At 52.9% G+C, this 12620-nt stretch overlaps 1 protein-coding gene across 2 annotated transcripts; it reads right to left on the reverse strand.

Moving 5' to 3' along the window:
• Positions 1-513: 513 nt before the first annotated feature.
• On the reverse strand, positions 514-12278 carry ZIC3 (Zic family zinc finger 3). 2 transcript variants are annotated; one of them, XM_081794300.1, is made up of 3 exons: positions 10558-12278; positions 9258-9421; positions 514-1096 (listed from the first exon to the last, which is right to left on the reverse strand). In XM_081794300.1, exons 1-3 carry the CDS (start codon positions 11615-11617, stop codon positions 947-949), a joined length of 1374 nt encoding a protein of 457 aa, XP_081650426.1. In that variant the 5' UTR covers positions 11618-12278; the 3' UTR covers positions 514-946. The 2 variants fall into 2 exon arrangements, with proteins under 2 accessions (XP_081650426.1, XP_081650425.1); XM_081794299.1 differs by lacking the exon at positions 514-1096 and adding an exon at positions 6582-8407 and having other exon boundaries at positions 10558-12276.
• Between the last annotated feature and the right edge of the window lie 342 nt (positions 12279-12620).

The following is a 12620-nucleotide window of genomic DNA, read 5'->3' on the forward strand; positions in this document are numbered from 1 at the left end:
ACTTGTGTTTTAATAACACCTACATTCCACGATTCTGTTAAGCGTCCTCATCAATAGCTGCCAACTTGTCTACCCCAAGAACCACTTTGGGGCTCCTGAATAACAGGCATGTAATGTTCTATGCTGCAACGTCTGGGGGCCCTCCTTTCTTCTTTGAGGCTATTTCTAGCTGTGTCTTTCCCTTTCTCACCCAACCAGTGGTGTTCCAATGCTGTTGTTCCTCCCAACTCCTGCCTCCAGTCCTTCCTTCTAATCACCCCATCAATCCTTGACTTGGAATTTTTCCCCTGACTTCCCCAGCACCTGGCCCTGAGTCCCTCTGGGAAAACACTGTGAGCTCAGAACAGTTGGTTGAGGTTTGTTCAGCGGGTTGGGTTTTTTTTTCCCCCAGGTTCATCGCTCAGGGGAAGCCCAACTACATGGGAATAGAATATACACTGTCCCAATTCAACAGGTCGGGTCGACACTATTTAGGAGTTGTAGTTGTCACTGTAATAAAACAATAATCACAGAACGTTTTAATGGTTTTATTCAGGTCAAACAACAATTGTAGGGATCTCGGATACTGCTTTTTGAACACAAACATACAAAATTAACAGAACAAGCGCGCGTGTTTCTAGTTTTCAACACGTTAGCCCCACGTGTGCGATGCAGGTATTTGAAAGAGATTTTCAACAAGGTCAACACAATGCATGAGATAATACACACTGGGTTACGAATCAGGCCAGTCTTCCCACGGATAATCCTGAAGTGGCAGGGTGTGAAGGCCGGGGGAGGGGGGAGAGGGGTTTCGCTTTTCCATTTTCACAAATGATTGCTCAACACAGACTGAAATACACCAAAGGAAGAAAATAGTCTTTTTTATACCTCCGGAAGCTACTACTCTTACAATGATCGCTTCAAGGTAACAGACATCCAAATTGATGTGGCTTTCTTTGAAACCTCATCAGTAAATCATTTCTTGCACAGTAGGTTGGGCGTGAACCCTGCATTTAGGATAGGTAGTGTTATGGAGGGCTGGCTGCTGCATACCAACGTCAGTATCAAGTTCTTCGTCAGGAATTAGAGACTGTCCCGGATACCAAGCAGGACAACACTGGCAAAAAAACAAAAAGTGAACTGCAGACAGGTCAAAACAGGCTGTATTTACGCTTAGAAAAAATTCTTAAAATGTTCATTGCAAATAATTGTTTCAAATGCTAGTTTATAATAGAACACAATGGAATCTTTTCAACACCGTACGTGCAAATGATCTTTACAGACGTTGTGTTTAAATACAACACGTTAGACAACATATACAGCCTATCCGAGATCAAACATAATAAACTTGCCTTCTGCTGATGGCTATTTTAACACTTACTGTAAGCTCAACCTTTCTCTCTGTTCATCACATTGGTCAACAGGTTGACGTGTCATCACATTAACACCATGCAAAATTGTCTGCTTTATTACATGATTTTTAAAGAAGGATGTTTTCTTTTGTTAAGACATGTAGGTTTTGTTTTTGTTTTTGTTTTTGTAAACAGGAGTTTCTTGAATCTCATTCAAAGAAGTTTTGCTCCTGTGCTATTAGCCCAAGTACCCTGAACCACTCCCCCCACCCCTTTCAATGTTTCCTGAAAACTTAGTGGGTTTCAAGCTGCAAATTTCGAGGCTTATGATAGAAACCAAGCCTTAGTGGGGAAAAAGCAGTGCCCTTCAGAGTCATCCAACAAATATGAGAGTTCTACCGGTTTATCACTCATCCAGATTTGCAGAAATTCCATTCACATAACCCCTATGCAAATCAACCAGCTTTACCATATCAAATGACCCAAAGAACACCGCAGGTATCCAGGGGAGGCAGTTCACCAGCGCATCTTTAGCTTGATTTTAACGTCCACTTAAGAGGCAATCTGGGCTCTGTGGTTCTGAGAGAGACAAAGTGCCTAACCATCAGCTAAAGCTTTTTCAAGTTAATGAACTTTTCATCTTTCACACTTTCAGCACCAAGAGGTTTACCCAGGGGAAAGCCAAACCTCAGGGTTCCAACTACAGCACTGGAAAAATAAAGTATAGACCAAGGACCACCTACTTCCTTTGATCTCTCAAAGATGTCAATACTCCATTGGGGGGGGGGGGGGGGAGGAGTGGCTGAGCCCGGGAAGGAAACTTCAACGAAGGGGGGTTGAAAAAAAGATCTGTTTGGTGGCAATTTCAAAACAAGTTTCCAAACTGCAGAAGGGGCTCCGGCCCCTTTGACTTGCAGGAATTACACATAAGAAAAGGACAGAAAATACTACAAGGCATGCCTATGATTTTAATTGCCCAGGGGTTTCCAATGCAAAGCCCGACAACTTAAATGCATATTCCAAATTCTTGCTGCAAAGCCGTCTTCTTTCTGCACTGAAAGGGAGGAAAGACAACCCCATCAATTGTTCTCTGCAGATAAAGGCACTGTTTTGCAGATTTCCCCCCCAGATCTGGGCCAGCTTTGCTAATGACCTGCCCACCCACCTGGGACCCTTCCCAAGGTGGCCCCCCGGGAACTGCCCCACACCTTCAGGTGCCCAAATACTTGACAGTGGGCGGCCCCAAGAAGGCTGCCTTTTCCTTTAGCTCTCGGCCTCCACGAAGACGCAACCTGAAAGAATTCGTCCGCTTATTTTCCTAGAGGAGGCGGGGGTCCACAACTACCTCCTTTTATCTCACTTTTTTTTCCCCCGTCCTCACGAAACACACGGCCGAAGGTGAATGTGCAACATTTTTCTGCAGAAAAAAACGCGAGCCTCAGATCCCAGAGCTACCGCGGGTTCTTTCACCCGCCGGCATTTAGGCACTTAAGCAAAAGCTGAATGAAAGTTTTCGGGACTGTGACCTTCCCCCCCCCCCCCCCACACTTGGCGTAAGATCGCCAGCTGTTCCCAGCACACACAAAAGCTGCGACAGTGCCATTTTTCAAAGGCCCACGGTTAAATGAGATATGCAGGAAACGGGGCCCGAGCAACGCGTAAGGTTCGAACTCGCGATGGCACCTCTCGGGCGAGAAGCAGGGGCGTTTCATTCGGAAATGGTACCTGCGTGCTCCCCTCCCGGGGCCCCGCCATTGTCCTTGGCAGAGAAAGTGTCCGCACATTGGCAGTTTTAGGGGCTCGGAGGTGCTGTGGCCTCCCGACCCGGCACAAGAACTCAAAATGGCATTCCCCCCCCCCCCCACCCCCGACCCGGGAGGAGAGGGTTTCGAGCGGGACGGGAGGGTGGGGCGGCCTCCGGCGGGTTTCAAGTCCAACTCCCCTGGGAGCCCCAACCCCCAGAAGGCTCGCCAACTTCCCACGCCCAGAATGCCCTGGAAGAACTTCTTCGCTTCCGTTTTTTTTTCACAATTTTGCGTTCGGCCGCCGCGATCTACGTTCTGCCGCGAGGCGCTCGGAGCCGGGGAATAACGAGGGAGTTTAAAGCACACAACAGTTCGGCAGCCCGCAGTCAGCGCTTTGCTGCGCTCCGCGGGGGTTCGCATCCGGCCGCCATGTTCACCACTCGAGAGCCGCCCCCAAAACCACCCCCCTTCCCCACACCCCTCCCCTCCCCTCCCCTCCCCGCTCCGCCGAGGCCGCGGCGCTGCAAAGCCGCTTTCAACTCTCCCCCCAACCCCCCCACCCCCCGGCCGCCAGAGCGGCTCGACGGCTGCGGGGTGTGCGCCTGCGCGGGAGTGGGGGTGGAGGGGGGGGGGGGCGGCGGGCTTGAAAAGGCCGGAGCGACGGGGAGCGGGGGAGGGGTTGGGGCCCGGGCCGAGCCTACTCTTTCCTCGCAGCGGGTCCCCGCTCGGGCCCCGGCCCGGCTCTCGCACGTGCGCGCTAAAAACCCACTTCAAAGTCCGCTCCCGGCGCGGGGGCAGCCCCCTCCGGGCCGGCCCTCGGACCCTCGCACCCCCCGCGCGGGCCGCCGACCAGGCCCCGGGCCTCATCACCGCCCCCCCCCACCTCCAGTCCGGGCCCTGCGGAGAGACCGGGAGGGCCGGGCCGGAGGACGCCGGCTTAGGAGCCCCGGCGGCCGGGAGCAGCCTCCGGGCGTCCGAGTGTCTCCCTCCCCTCTCCTCCCTCCCCCACCGCCCGGAGAAAATGAATGAACACAAAGTTTGCGGCCAGTGCTACGCTGCGGCCTTCGGAGCTCACCATTGTTTGGGCTCGTATTGACCCCAGGTCCGGATTAGGCAGCGGCTGATTCCTGCTTTACAGCCCCGCCGGCCTAATGAGGCCGGGAGGCGATGGGGCGCGAAGCGTCCGCGGAACCCGGGCGACCGCCGGCTTACGGCCGCCAAGGGCCCTGTAGGTGGAGGTCAAAGGGTCAGCGGGCCGAGACCGCGAGAGAATTGACCCTAGGAAACGAGGTCCCCTCCCCCGCCCCCCGCCCGAGCTTCGACCGGGACTTGCAAGAGCTTGGTGTGTGCACAGGGACTCTGGGCGCCCCGACGAGGGGCCCGAGGAACGCCGAGCCGGAGCCCTGACTTCCGAAACGGCCGGCCTGGTCCCTGGGGCAAAGCCCTGGCAAAGGCTTGAGCCTCGAGGGTCAGCCAGCCAGCCAGAGAAAACCAGCCAGGCTGCCGGGCCGAGAAGCCGCCCTTCAGGGCATGGCACACCGGGGGCTATTCTTACAGAGAAACTTAAGTGGCAAGAGGCCGTTCGACTTTCCTCTTCGGTTTGGCGGAGGAGGGGTTTTAGGGGGAGGAGAGGGTGCCAGGGGCAAAGAGGCAAGGGGACAGCTGGAGGCGAGGAGGGGGGAGGGGCGAGGAGGTCCTGAGCACAACTTTCCTGGGAGGCTTTGTGAGCGGAGGCGGTCCCTGCTCGCTCTCCAACCTTCCCAGTAGCTAAGACCGACCGTCCCGCTTAGCCTGGACCCTGATCTTTAACCTTCCAAACTGGATGAAGGCCAGACTTCTGTCTGCTTGGAAATAGACACCTCCCTTTTCCCCACCCAACAGTGGAAATCTTAAGCTAAACCACCCATTTTGGAAAAGATAATGGACTTTTAACAAAGGTCTTACCAGGTGCAAGAAGGAAAATAACAGGTAGATTCACTAAGAGCCCAGTTGACATTCATGGTTTCCAGCTGATCCATCTTTAGGGTTGGTTGCAAAGGTTTTTTGTTTGGGGGGGGGAGGTGCTTATTCTTTAAGGTATTGACTGAAAATTCAAGAATATAAATGTGCACTCCCAGATTACAGGAAAAAATATCTGTGAAAAGTTTTCTACTAAAATAAACTTTTCTTTGCCAACAAATGACAAGGGCAGAGGACACAGACTATTTGAGAAACATGACGCTACGCCACAATTACAGCAGATCATGGAGGGGCAAAGCCATTACATTATCAAAATGTTGCTTATCATCATTGTTAATTGCTGTCTTCCCCTCCTAGGACACAATGCTTTATGGCAAAATTTTATGGTAGAATAATACCAAGTCTACTAAGGAAAAATCAAACTCTGATTTATGTCTCCGAAAGAGATATTTGGTATATTTAACGGCCGGGGGCGGGGGGCAAGTTTCTGAGAGAAACTTGCAACCAACCCATCACTCAACTCCCATGTAAGATTAGGTTAAGTTGGGAGAGGAAATTTATGGAGAAAACAATAAATTGTGGAAGTTCGGTGCCTATTTCAGAAGAAAAACACGATTTAGACTTCAATTGGAACACATCTAGAGCCAGTATTATGAATATAGACTTTCTGAAAACTTGCTGAGCATTTAAAACGGCCTCGGGTTTGAAGTGAAGGAAAAATCCTGAAATAGGAATTTGGTCCAGCACCCTCAATGTCAAGGTCAAGATTGGAATGTCTGGGGTAGAAGTGGTATACTGACCAGGTTACCTGCTCATCGCTTGTGAAGTCATCCCAATCTCTCTGTTCATGGCATTCAGGCCCTTGCCTTGTCTATTGGTGGAGGAAAAGTGCAAAAAACCCCATTCTCCACAGACAAAAAATTGCATCAGAGCAGTTTGCAATTAGAAACTGTCAATAATTGTTGACAAAGATCAGTAGAGAACTGAAAATAGGCTGCTTCAACTGTATCCAGGAAATCAAAGTTTCTTTTAATCATCATCATTTCTCTCAGCATTTCGATTTAAGGTTGATTTATTTGAACATGGAAAAAAAAAAAGCGGGCACTAAATACAAAAATGTTATAACATAAATAAGATGTGCCAAGACTTTATTTCTTCAAAAAGAACAATAAACAAGATTCTATAATTCAAAATGATTATGTATAATACCAAATTGATGGCCACCAAAAAACCTAGAGCATTGCTCCCTTCAAGAGAAGGAGGTACTTAAACCTATTCATTACATTTCTAATTCTTTACAATTCCTTATCGCCACCATTATATTTGCTGATTTGCAAGCTGGTTACTCATGCAGAGACTGGGGTCTCAATATTAAACGGCACCCTAAATTAGTTAAAGTCTCTCGATACTCTAACCCACTCCAACCCCCCAATATAGTAATCAGGTTTTTTTTTTCACATAACTGTAAAAGAACTGTTTATCCAAATGAGTTGCTTCGCTGAAGATTAAATGGATTGTTAATATTTTATCACAAAGCAAACAACCATTTTTCATTGTTATTGATTTTAATGGAAACAATGCTCTTAACATCTGTGCCTATAAACCATGAACTTTAAAAATACATATTTTGCAAATGTTTTTTCTTTCCATAATATCATTTCAGAACCGCTGCAGTTACCACACCGCTATAAAAATGTTATGAAGAATTGTGATAATCGTGAATTGAACTATATACAGCAAAACAAATCAGCCTTTGCCTTCCAAAATTGTCAATGGACTACGGGTCTTTTTAAGAAGCACTTTAACCGTAAGTAAGCACGGCTGGACTGGCCTTACTCATCACCACTGTTTCAGACATACGCTTACTTTTGAAAATATATAGATAGCTAGATAGATTTGATAGGCAGATTAGATAAGTCATAGATACAAACGTATATATGTATATGGGTGATCTCTCGATAGATTACACAGACATGCATCCTGCCACAATGTTCATTTTTACGTAAGGTAATAAAAAACTAAGGGACATAAAACTCATTAGGTTACCTTATGTTTATATATGGAGGGCAGGGATGATTAAATCCAGCTTCTCAGTCTTTGAAATACAAGATTGAGATGTCATGGCCACTAACTGAACTGATCAGTAATATTTGATTTGCATGCCGAAAATCCAAGACAAACGCATTTAAACTCGCAGTTAAACAACCATCTGAGCTAGAGATAAAGAAAGGAGGGTCTCCCCAGATGGAAGCTGACACTATAAGGAATCTATACTGCAATAGAAAAATAATTTAACAATTAAAAAAGGGATCTGCGTGAGTTATAAATACCAACAAACAAGATTTCATTTGCTTACGTCTCCTCTTTGTAGAAGGAGGCTGTTACAAAACAAGAGAAAGGAGTCAGTGGTTCGAAAACTGTAAATTGTGTTCTTCTTTCAAAACAATAAAATTTAATGCTAAAGCAGTTATAATCAAAAGCTGTACAGCATTTGTTAGAAAACATTTTTCCATAAATATTGTTCAGTTCCCGGCACTTGTAGCAATAATTAAATTACAAACGATAAATATGGCATCAGTGGATATGTATTTACAAAAAAAAAAAAGTTAATACAAAAGGCAACTGTATACTAAACGTCACAATCCGTAGAGTAACATCACATCCTCAGCCTGAAAAGATACCGAACAACAGTTTCGACCCCATTAGACAAAAATACATTCACAAGTGTAATGCTTTGAGGAAAAGTTCAAGACATAACAGGACTTTGGCACGGTTTAAGACTGTGAGAGTTTAAACAATCACCACTAAGGCGAAGAATTTCCATCGTTTAACATCACCACCACCAACAAGCCTTCTATAACTTCCTCTCAAGAAACAGGACAAGTGTTAAAATGCACTGAAGGAGCTTAGGAATGGGGTGTGCAGAGAGCAAGAGAAAAGGGAGGAAAAAGCAGTGAGAAGATTTGTTTTGAAAAATCCTTCAAACGCCAAAACGTATTTTCTACTCCTGAGAATAGGGCATGACTACTTTTGGATCTTGCCCCCAAAACCTTCCTGGACAATTGCAATTGACAAGATGTAACCCTATATGTGGCCTCTCGCCTTAAAACTCCATTTCCGTCTGATTGGTCTCAGTTTTCTTTTTAAAATGCATTTGGTCCATTCTATGGTTAACAGGGTTTGTGTTTGTCCTCAGACGTACCATTCGTTAAAATTGGGAGGAAGTCCAGGGTTGTGGCTGGTGCTAGTTTGAACTGCAGAAGGGGTTTTAGTGGTATCTTTACTGTTTGCAGAAGCTATAGCGGGTGGAGTGGAAGATTCATAGCCTGAACTGGCAGCAGGGGAGGAATCTGACCCTTGAGATTCATGAACCTAAAATTAACATGTATATATTATAATGAATATAATTCCAACTGGCATCGTGCAAGCAAAAACAAGAGCAGAATTCGAGCACTGTAGGAACAAGACCGCCCAGTGACCCACTTAGACGAGAAATGCCGCTGATTGGGGGGGGGGGGGGGTTGTTTTGAATTTCCGGATTACCGAGGTCTACAAAACCCGGAGATGGTCGCCAAGAGAACAGCTTCAGCCCTAAGACTGGCATCATGGAAAAGGAATACAACACTGGGTTTCACTCCTGCCCTTTCTCCGCCGATGGAGTGGGATGAGCACTTAGTCTTGGGGGCCCTATGGAACACTCACTCCCGGCCCAGGTTTCACCAAGCCCGCTGCGGCTTGGGAAAGCAGGTACAGAGAAAGGTGGCACAGGCGCCCAGGGCACTTCGAGGTCTCAGACAAATGGGTGGGAATCAGACCACGCTCCTCGGCCCTATTGTTTGGTCGGCAGCCGCAGGGCAGCCGTAGAGCGAAGGAAGCACCCACCCCCGGGTTCGGCGCGGGCACTCTCTCTCGGTTCCCACCGCGGGCAGTGCCGGGAAGACGCGGCCACCGCAACCCCAAGCCCCGGCGAGCTCGGTTAGAGCTTCCCAGTAAACAAGCAATTGTTCCCTCTGCTCCCTCCTCCTCCCCACCGTGCTCTCCCCCCCGCCCTCCCCACCCCACCCCCCCGCGGGTCCCCAAAATGGGTTCAAGGTGTCACCGCTGGAGCAAATCGGATTTAACGTGGAGGATACAGGGTTGGCAGCGCGGGCGCTTCCGTTCCGCGGCCCGGTGTCGGGCCGAGTGTTTATAAACCGCCGACCGCTAATAAAGAGGTAATTACCTTCATGTGCTTGCGCAGAGAGCTCGGGTGCGTGTAGGACTTGTCGCACACTTTGCAGATATAGGGCTTGTCCGAGGTGTGCACATGCATGTGCTTCTTGCGGTCGCTGCTGTTGGCAAAGCGTCTGTCACAGCCTTCAAATTCACATTTGAAAGGTTTCTCACCTGCAAAAGGCAAAAACGCAAAGGGGGGGAAATGCGGTCAGGGCCCGGAGCTTCCCGGGGCCCAGCAGCGGGAGACGGAGCGCCCTGCGGTCTGGCCGGAGAGGGAGCGCCGACTGGGGGCGGCCGTGGCATCTCGTTTCCCTGGAGAAAAATGGAGAGCGCGGGTTGAGCCTGCAGGGCTGGGGAGTGCCGGTCCGGGCGGGGGTGGGGCACGGCCGGCCCGGAACCTGCGCGTCCCTTTGTTCTCGCGCGGGATGGGGAAGCCTCAGGCTCCTCCAAAGTTTCCCCTAACTTGTGCTTCCATTCCCCCCCCCCCGCCCCCCTCGGCCCGGGGCTCCCAACGCGTGGCCAACGCTCCGCCGCCACCTCGGCGATGTAACCCAGCCCGGGCGGGACAATGGGCCGGGGACGGGACAATCCCGTTCGGGTCCTTCTTTGTACCTTTTAATTCGCCTCTTTCAAAGGCAGCGGTTTGGCTAAACCCAGTATTAAAAAGCACGGGTCGGCGTACTTAACGTTGGAAAAGAGAAAACTATATCAATCCAGGGGCTCCGGACAGTTTTACAAGATGTTCTGAACAAGCCACGAAACTGTGGTGCCTTTTCTACTTTAGCTTTCCTCCCGGAGGACTGAATTGAACCTGGAACTCCAAATAAAAATAGTTTGACAAAAGTATCAGTCATTTAATGAGGAGATGTGCCAATCAAGGGGGGAGAAAAGAGCGGAAGTAACCGAAAGTTAGTTTTCATTAGCATTTCTATGGTTGCCCTCCCCGAATGTGTGCCGAGAGCGGAGTCGCTGGTAAGCCATCCGCTCTCAACACGTTCGGAGTCCCTTCCTAGTAACCCAGAGAGAGAGACAAAAAGAGGCGGCGCCAGTTGGTTCCTGGGCGCGAGAAGGTTCCAATTAGTTCCCGAGACCGCGGGGCCGTCAGCCCGGGAAGTTAGAACTGGGCAAAAGCGCCGCAGGGCGGGGAGGGCGAGAGGTGGAGGGGCACTGACAGCGCTTCTTTTCCGAACGGCCCCCGCGGGGCGCCGCCCCTCTTCTCCGGTCGCCACCCCTCTCCCTCGCGCTGCAAGTCGGCTGGGTGGCGCGGGGCCGCGGGCAACCCCGCGCCCGCCTGCCTTCCCCCTTACCTGTGTGGGTCCTCTTGTGGATCTTGAGGTTCTCGGAGCGGGCAAAGATCTTCCCGCAGCCCGGGAAGGGGCACGGGAAGGGCTTCTCGCCCGTGTGCACTCGAATGTGGTTGACCAGTTTGTACTTCGCCTTGAAGGACTTGCCCTCGCGAGGGCACTCCTCCCAGTAGCAGACGTGGTTGTTCTGCTCCGGGCCCCCCACATGCTCCATGGTGACATGTGTCACCAGCTCGTGCATGGTGCTGAAGGTCCGGTCGCAGCTCTTCTTGGGCCGGCTCAGCTGAGCCTCGTCGATCCACTTGCACGACAGCTCCTGCTTGATGGGCTGCCGCATATAACGGAAGAAGGCGCCGGGCCCGTGGTGGGCCGCCACGTTCACGCCCATGTTCATGTTCATGGGGCTGTAGTTAGGGAACTGCGCGCCGGCCGTGTAGGGGTCCGTGCGCGGACTGGCCACCGGGCGGTACGGGTCGGCGCGGCCGAACAGCTCCCCGCGCAGCCCCAGGTGGACCTGGTTGTTGTCCACGTGCCCTGTGGGCGACGGGTGCCCGGCGCCCTGCTCATGCAGCCCGGGGAAGAGCAGGTACCCAGGAGGCTCGGGGATGCCAGCTGGAGCGTGCAGGCTGCTCGCCGAGCCGGCGAAGAGCCCGTGCTGCCCGCCACCCGAGGCCGCCTCGCCGAGCCCGGAGCCGCGCTGGCGGAACAGAAAGTCGCGCGTGGAGTTGAAGGCGGCGGAGGCTGCACCGCCGTAGCTGGGCACCTGGCCGGCGTGGTGATGGTGGTGATGGTGGTGGTGGTGATGGCCCAGGGCGTTGGCGTAACCCGAGCCCTGCGGCGTGAACGCGGAGCTCTGGCCCGAAGACAGATCGTGAGCCGCGGCGGGGCTCAGCTTGAAGGCGGCGGCGGCGGCGGCGGCGGCGGCGGCGTGGGGCGAGTCCCCGAAGGGATTCAGCCCCATGCCCGCCGGCTCGCGGTTGGGCATCTCGTGGTGGCGCGGCGCGCCGAAGCTGCCCACTCCCAGCCCGGGGAACTGCGGGCCTCCGTCCAGGAGCATCGTCATGGGTGGGGCGTTCTGGGCACCGGCGAGAGCGCTGAAATGAGCGAGGGTGCGGGCGAAGGAGGAGATCTTCGAAGTGCCGTCGTCGGAGACGGGTGGCGGCGGTTGGACACTGCCGGGAGACCCCCGAGGCGGTGCCAGGGGCCGCAACTTTCCGTCGCTGGGAGAGTCTCCTGCAGAAGGATAGGAGGGAGGAGGGGAAGTAGAGGAGCGGGGGGGGGGGGGGGGGAGGAGGGGGGAAGAAGGAGCGGGGAGAAGGGAGGAGAAAAGACTCTGGGACTAGATCTGGTGTAACAAACTAACAGGCGCGCACAAAGAAAAATAAGCAAAATAATAAGTGGAGGGCGGAGTTGGCCAATCCGGTCCCGGGCACCCCTCCTCTCCCCGAGAGCGCAGCACCGCGGGGCCAGAAGGCTCCCTCGGCGCGGGCCTCCCGGCTGGGCTGCGCTTAGTAGCAGGGCCGGCTCGTGGCCGGCCGGCGGGCAGCGGGCTGGAGGCAGGCTCGGTCCTCGCCGCTCGCCGCGCGAGTCCCAGCCTCTTCGCCTCCAGAGTAATGTCCTTGGACTGATAAAGTCAATCACTCACTCCTCTCACATAAACCGAGCGGGAGGCCGCGCGGCGCGCGCCAATCGGGAGCCAGCTGGCCCGCGGTCACCTGACCCCCGGCCCTGAAGCCCATTGGCCGCCGCCGCGCTGATTGGCAGCGCGGAGCGGGGAACATGGCAGCCGCGGCCGAGCGACCGCCGCTGATTGGGCCGTGGCCCGGCGCCTGGCAGGTGAGGCGGCGGCGGCGGCCCGGCGCCCGCGAGTGGGCTCCGCGGGGCTTGCGCGGCTGTGGGGAAGCGGAGCCGGGCTCGGTCGGCGGCCGGCGGGGCGGAGCTGGGCCTCTCCCTGGCTCGCCTCCGGCCCGAAGCGGACCAGCACCCCTCACGCGCGTTACCCGCTTTGGCCAAATGCACTCCTGGCCCCGCAGGGATCGTTCCCACCGTCGGCGCGGCGCTGGCCC

The sequence above is a fragment of the Panthera onca genome, chromosome X (genome assembly GCF_046562875.1).
Source record: "Panthera onca isolate mPanOnc1 chromosome X, mPanOnc1 haplotype 2, whole genome shotgun sequence".
Lineage (NCBI taxonomy): Eukaryota > Metazoa > Chordata > Mammalia > Carnivora > Felidae > Panthera > Panthera onca.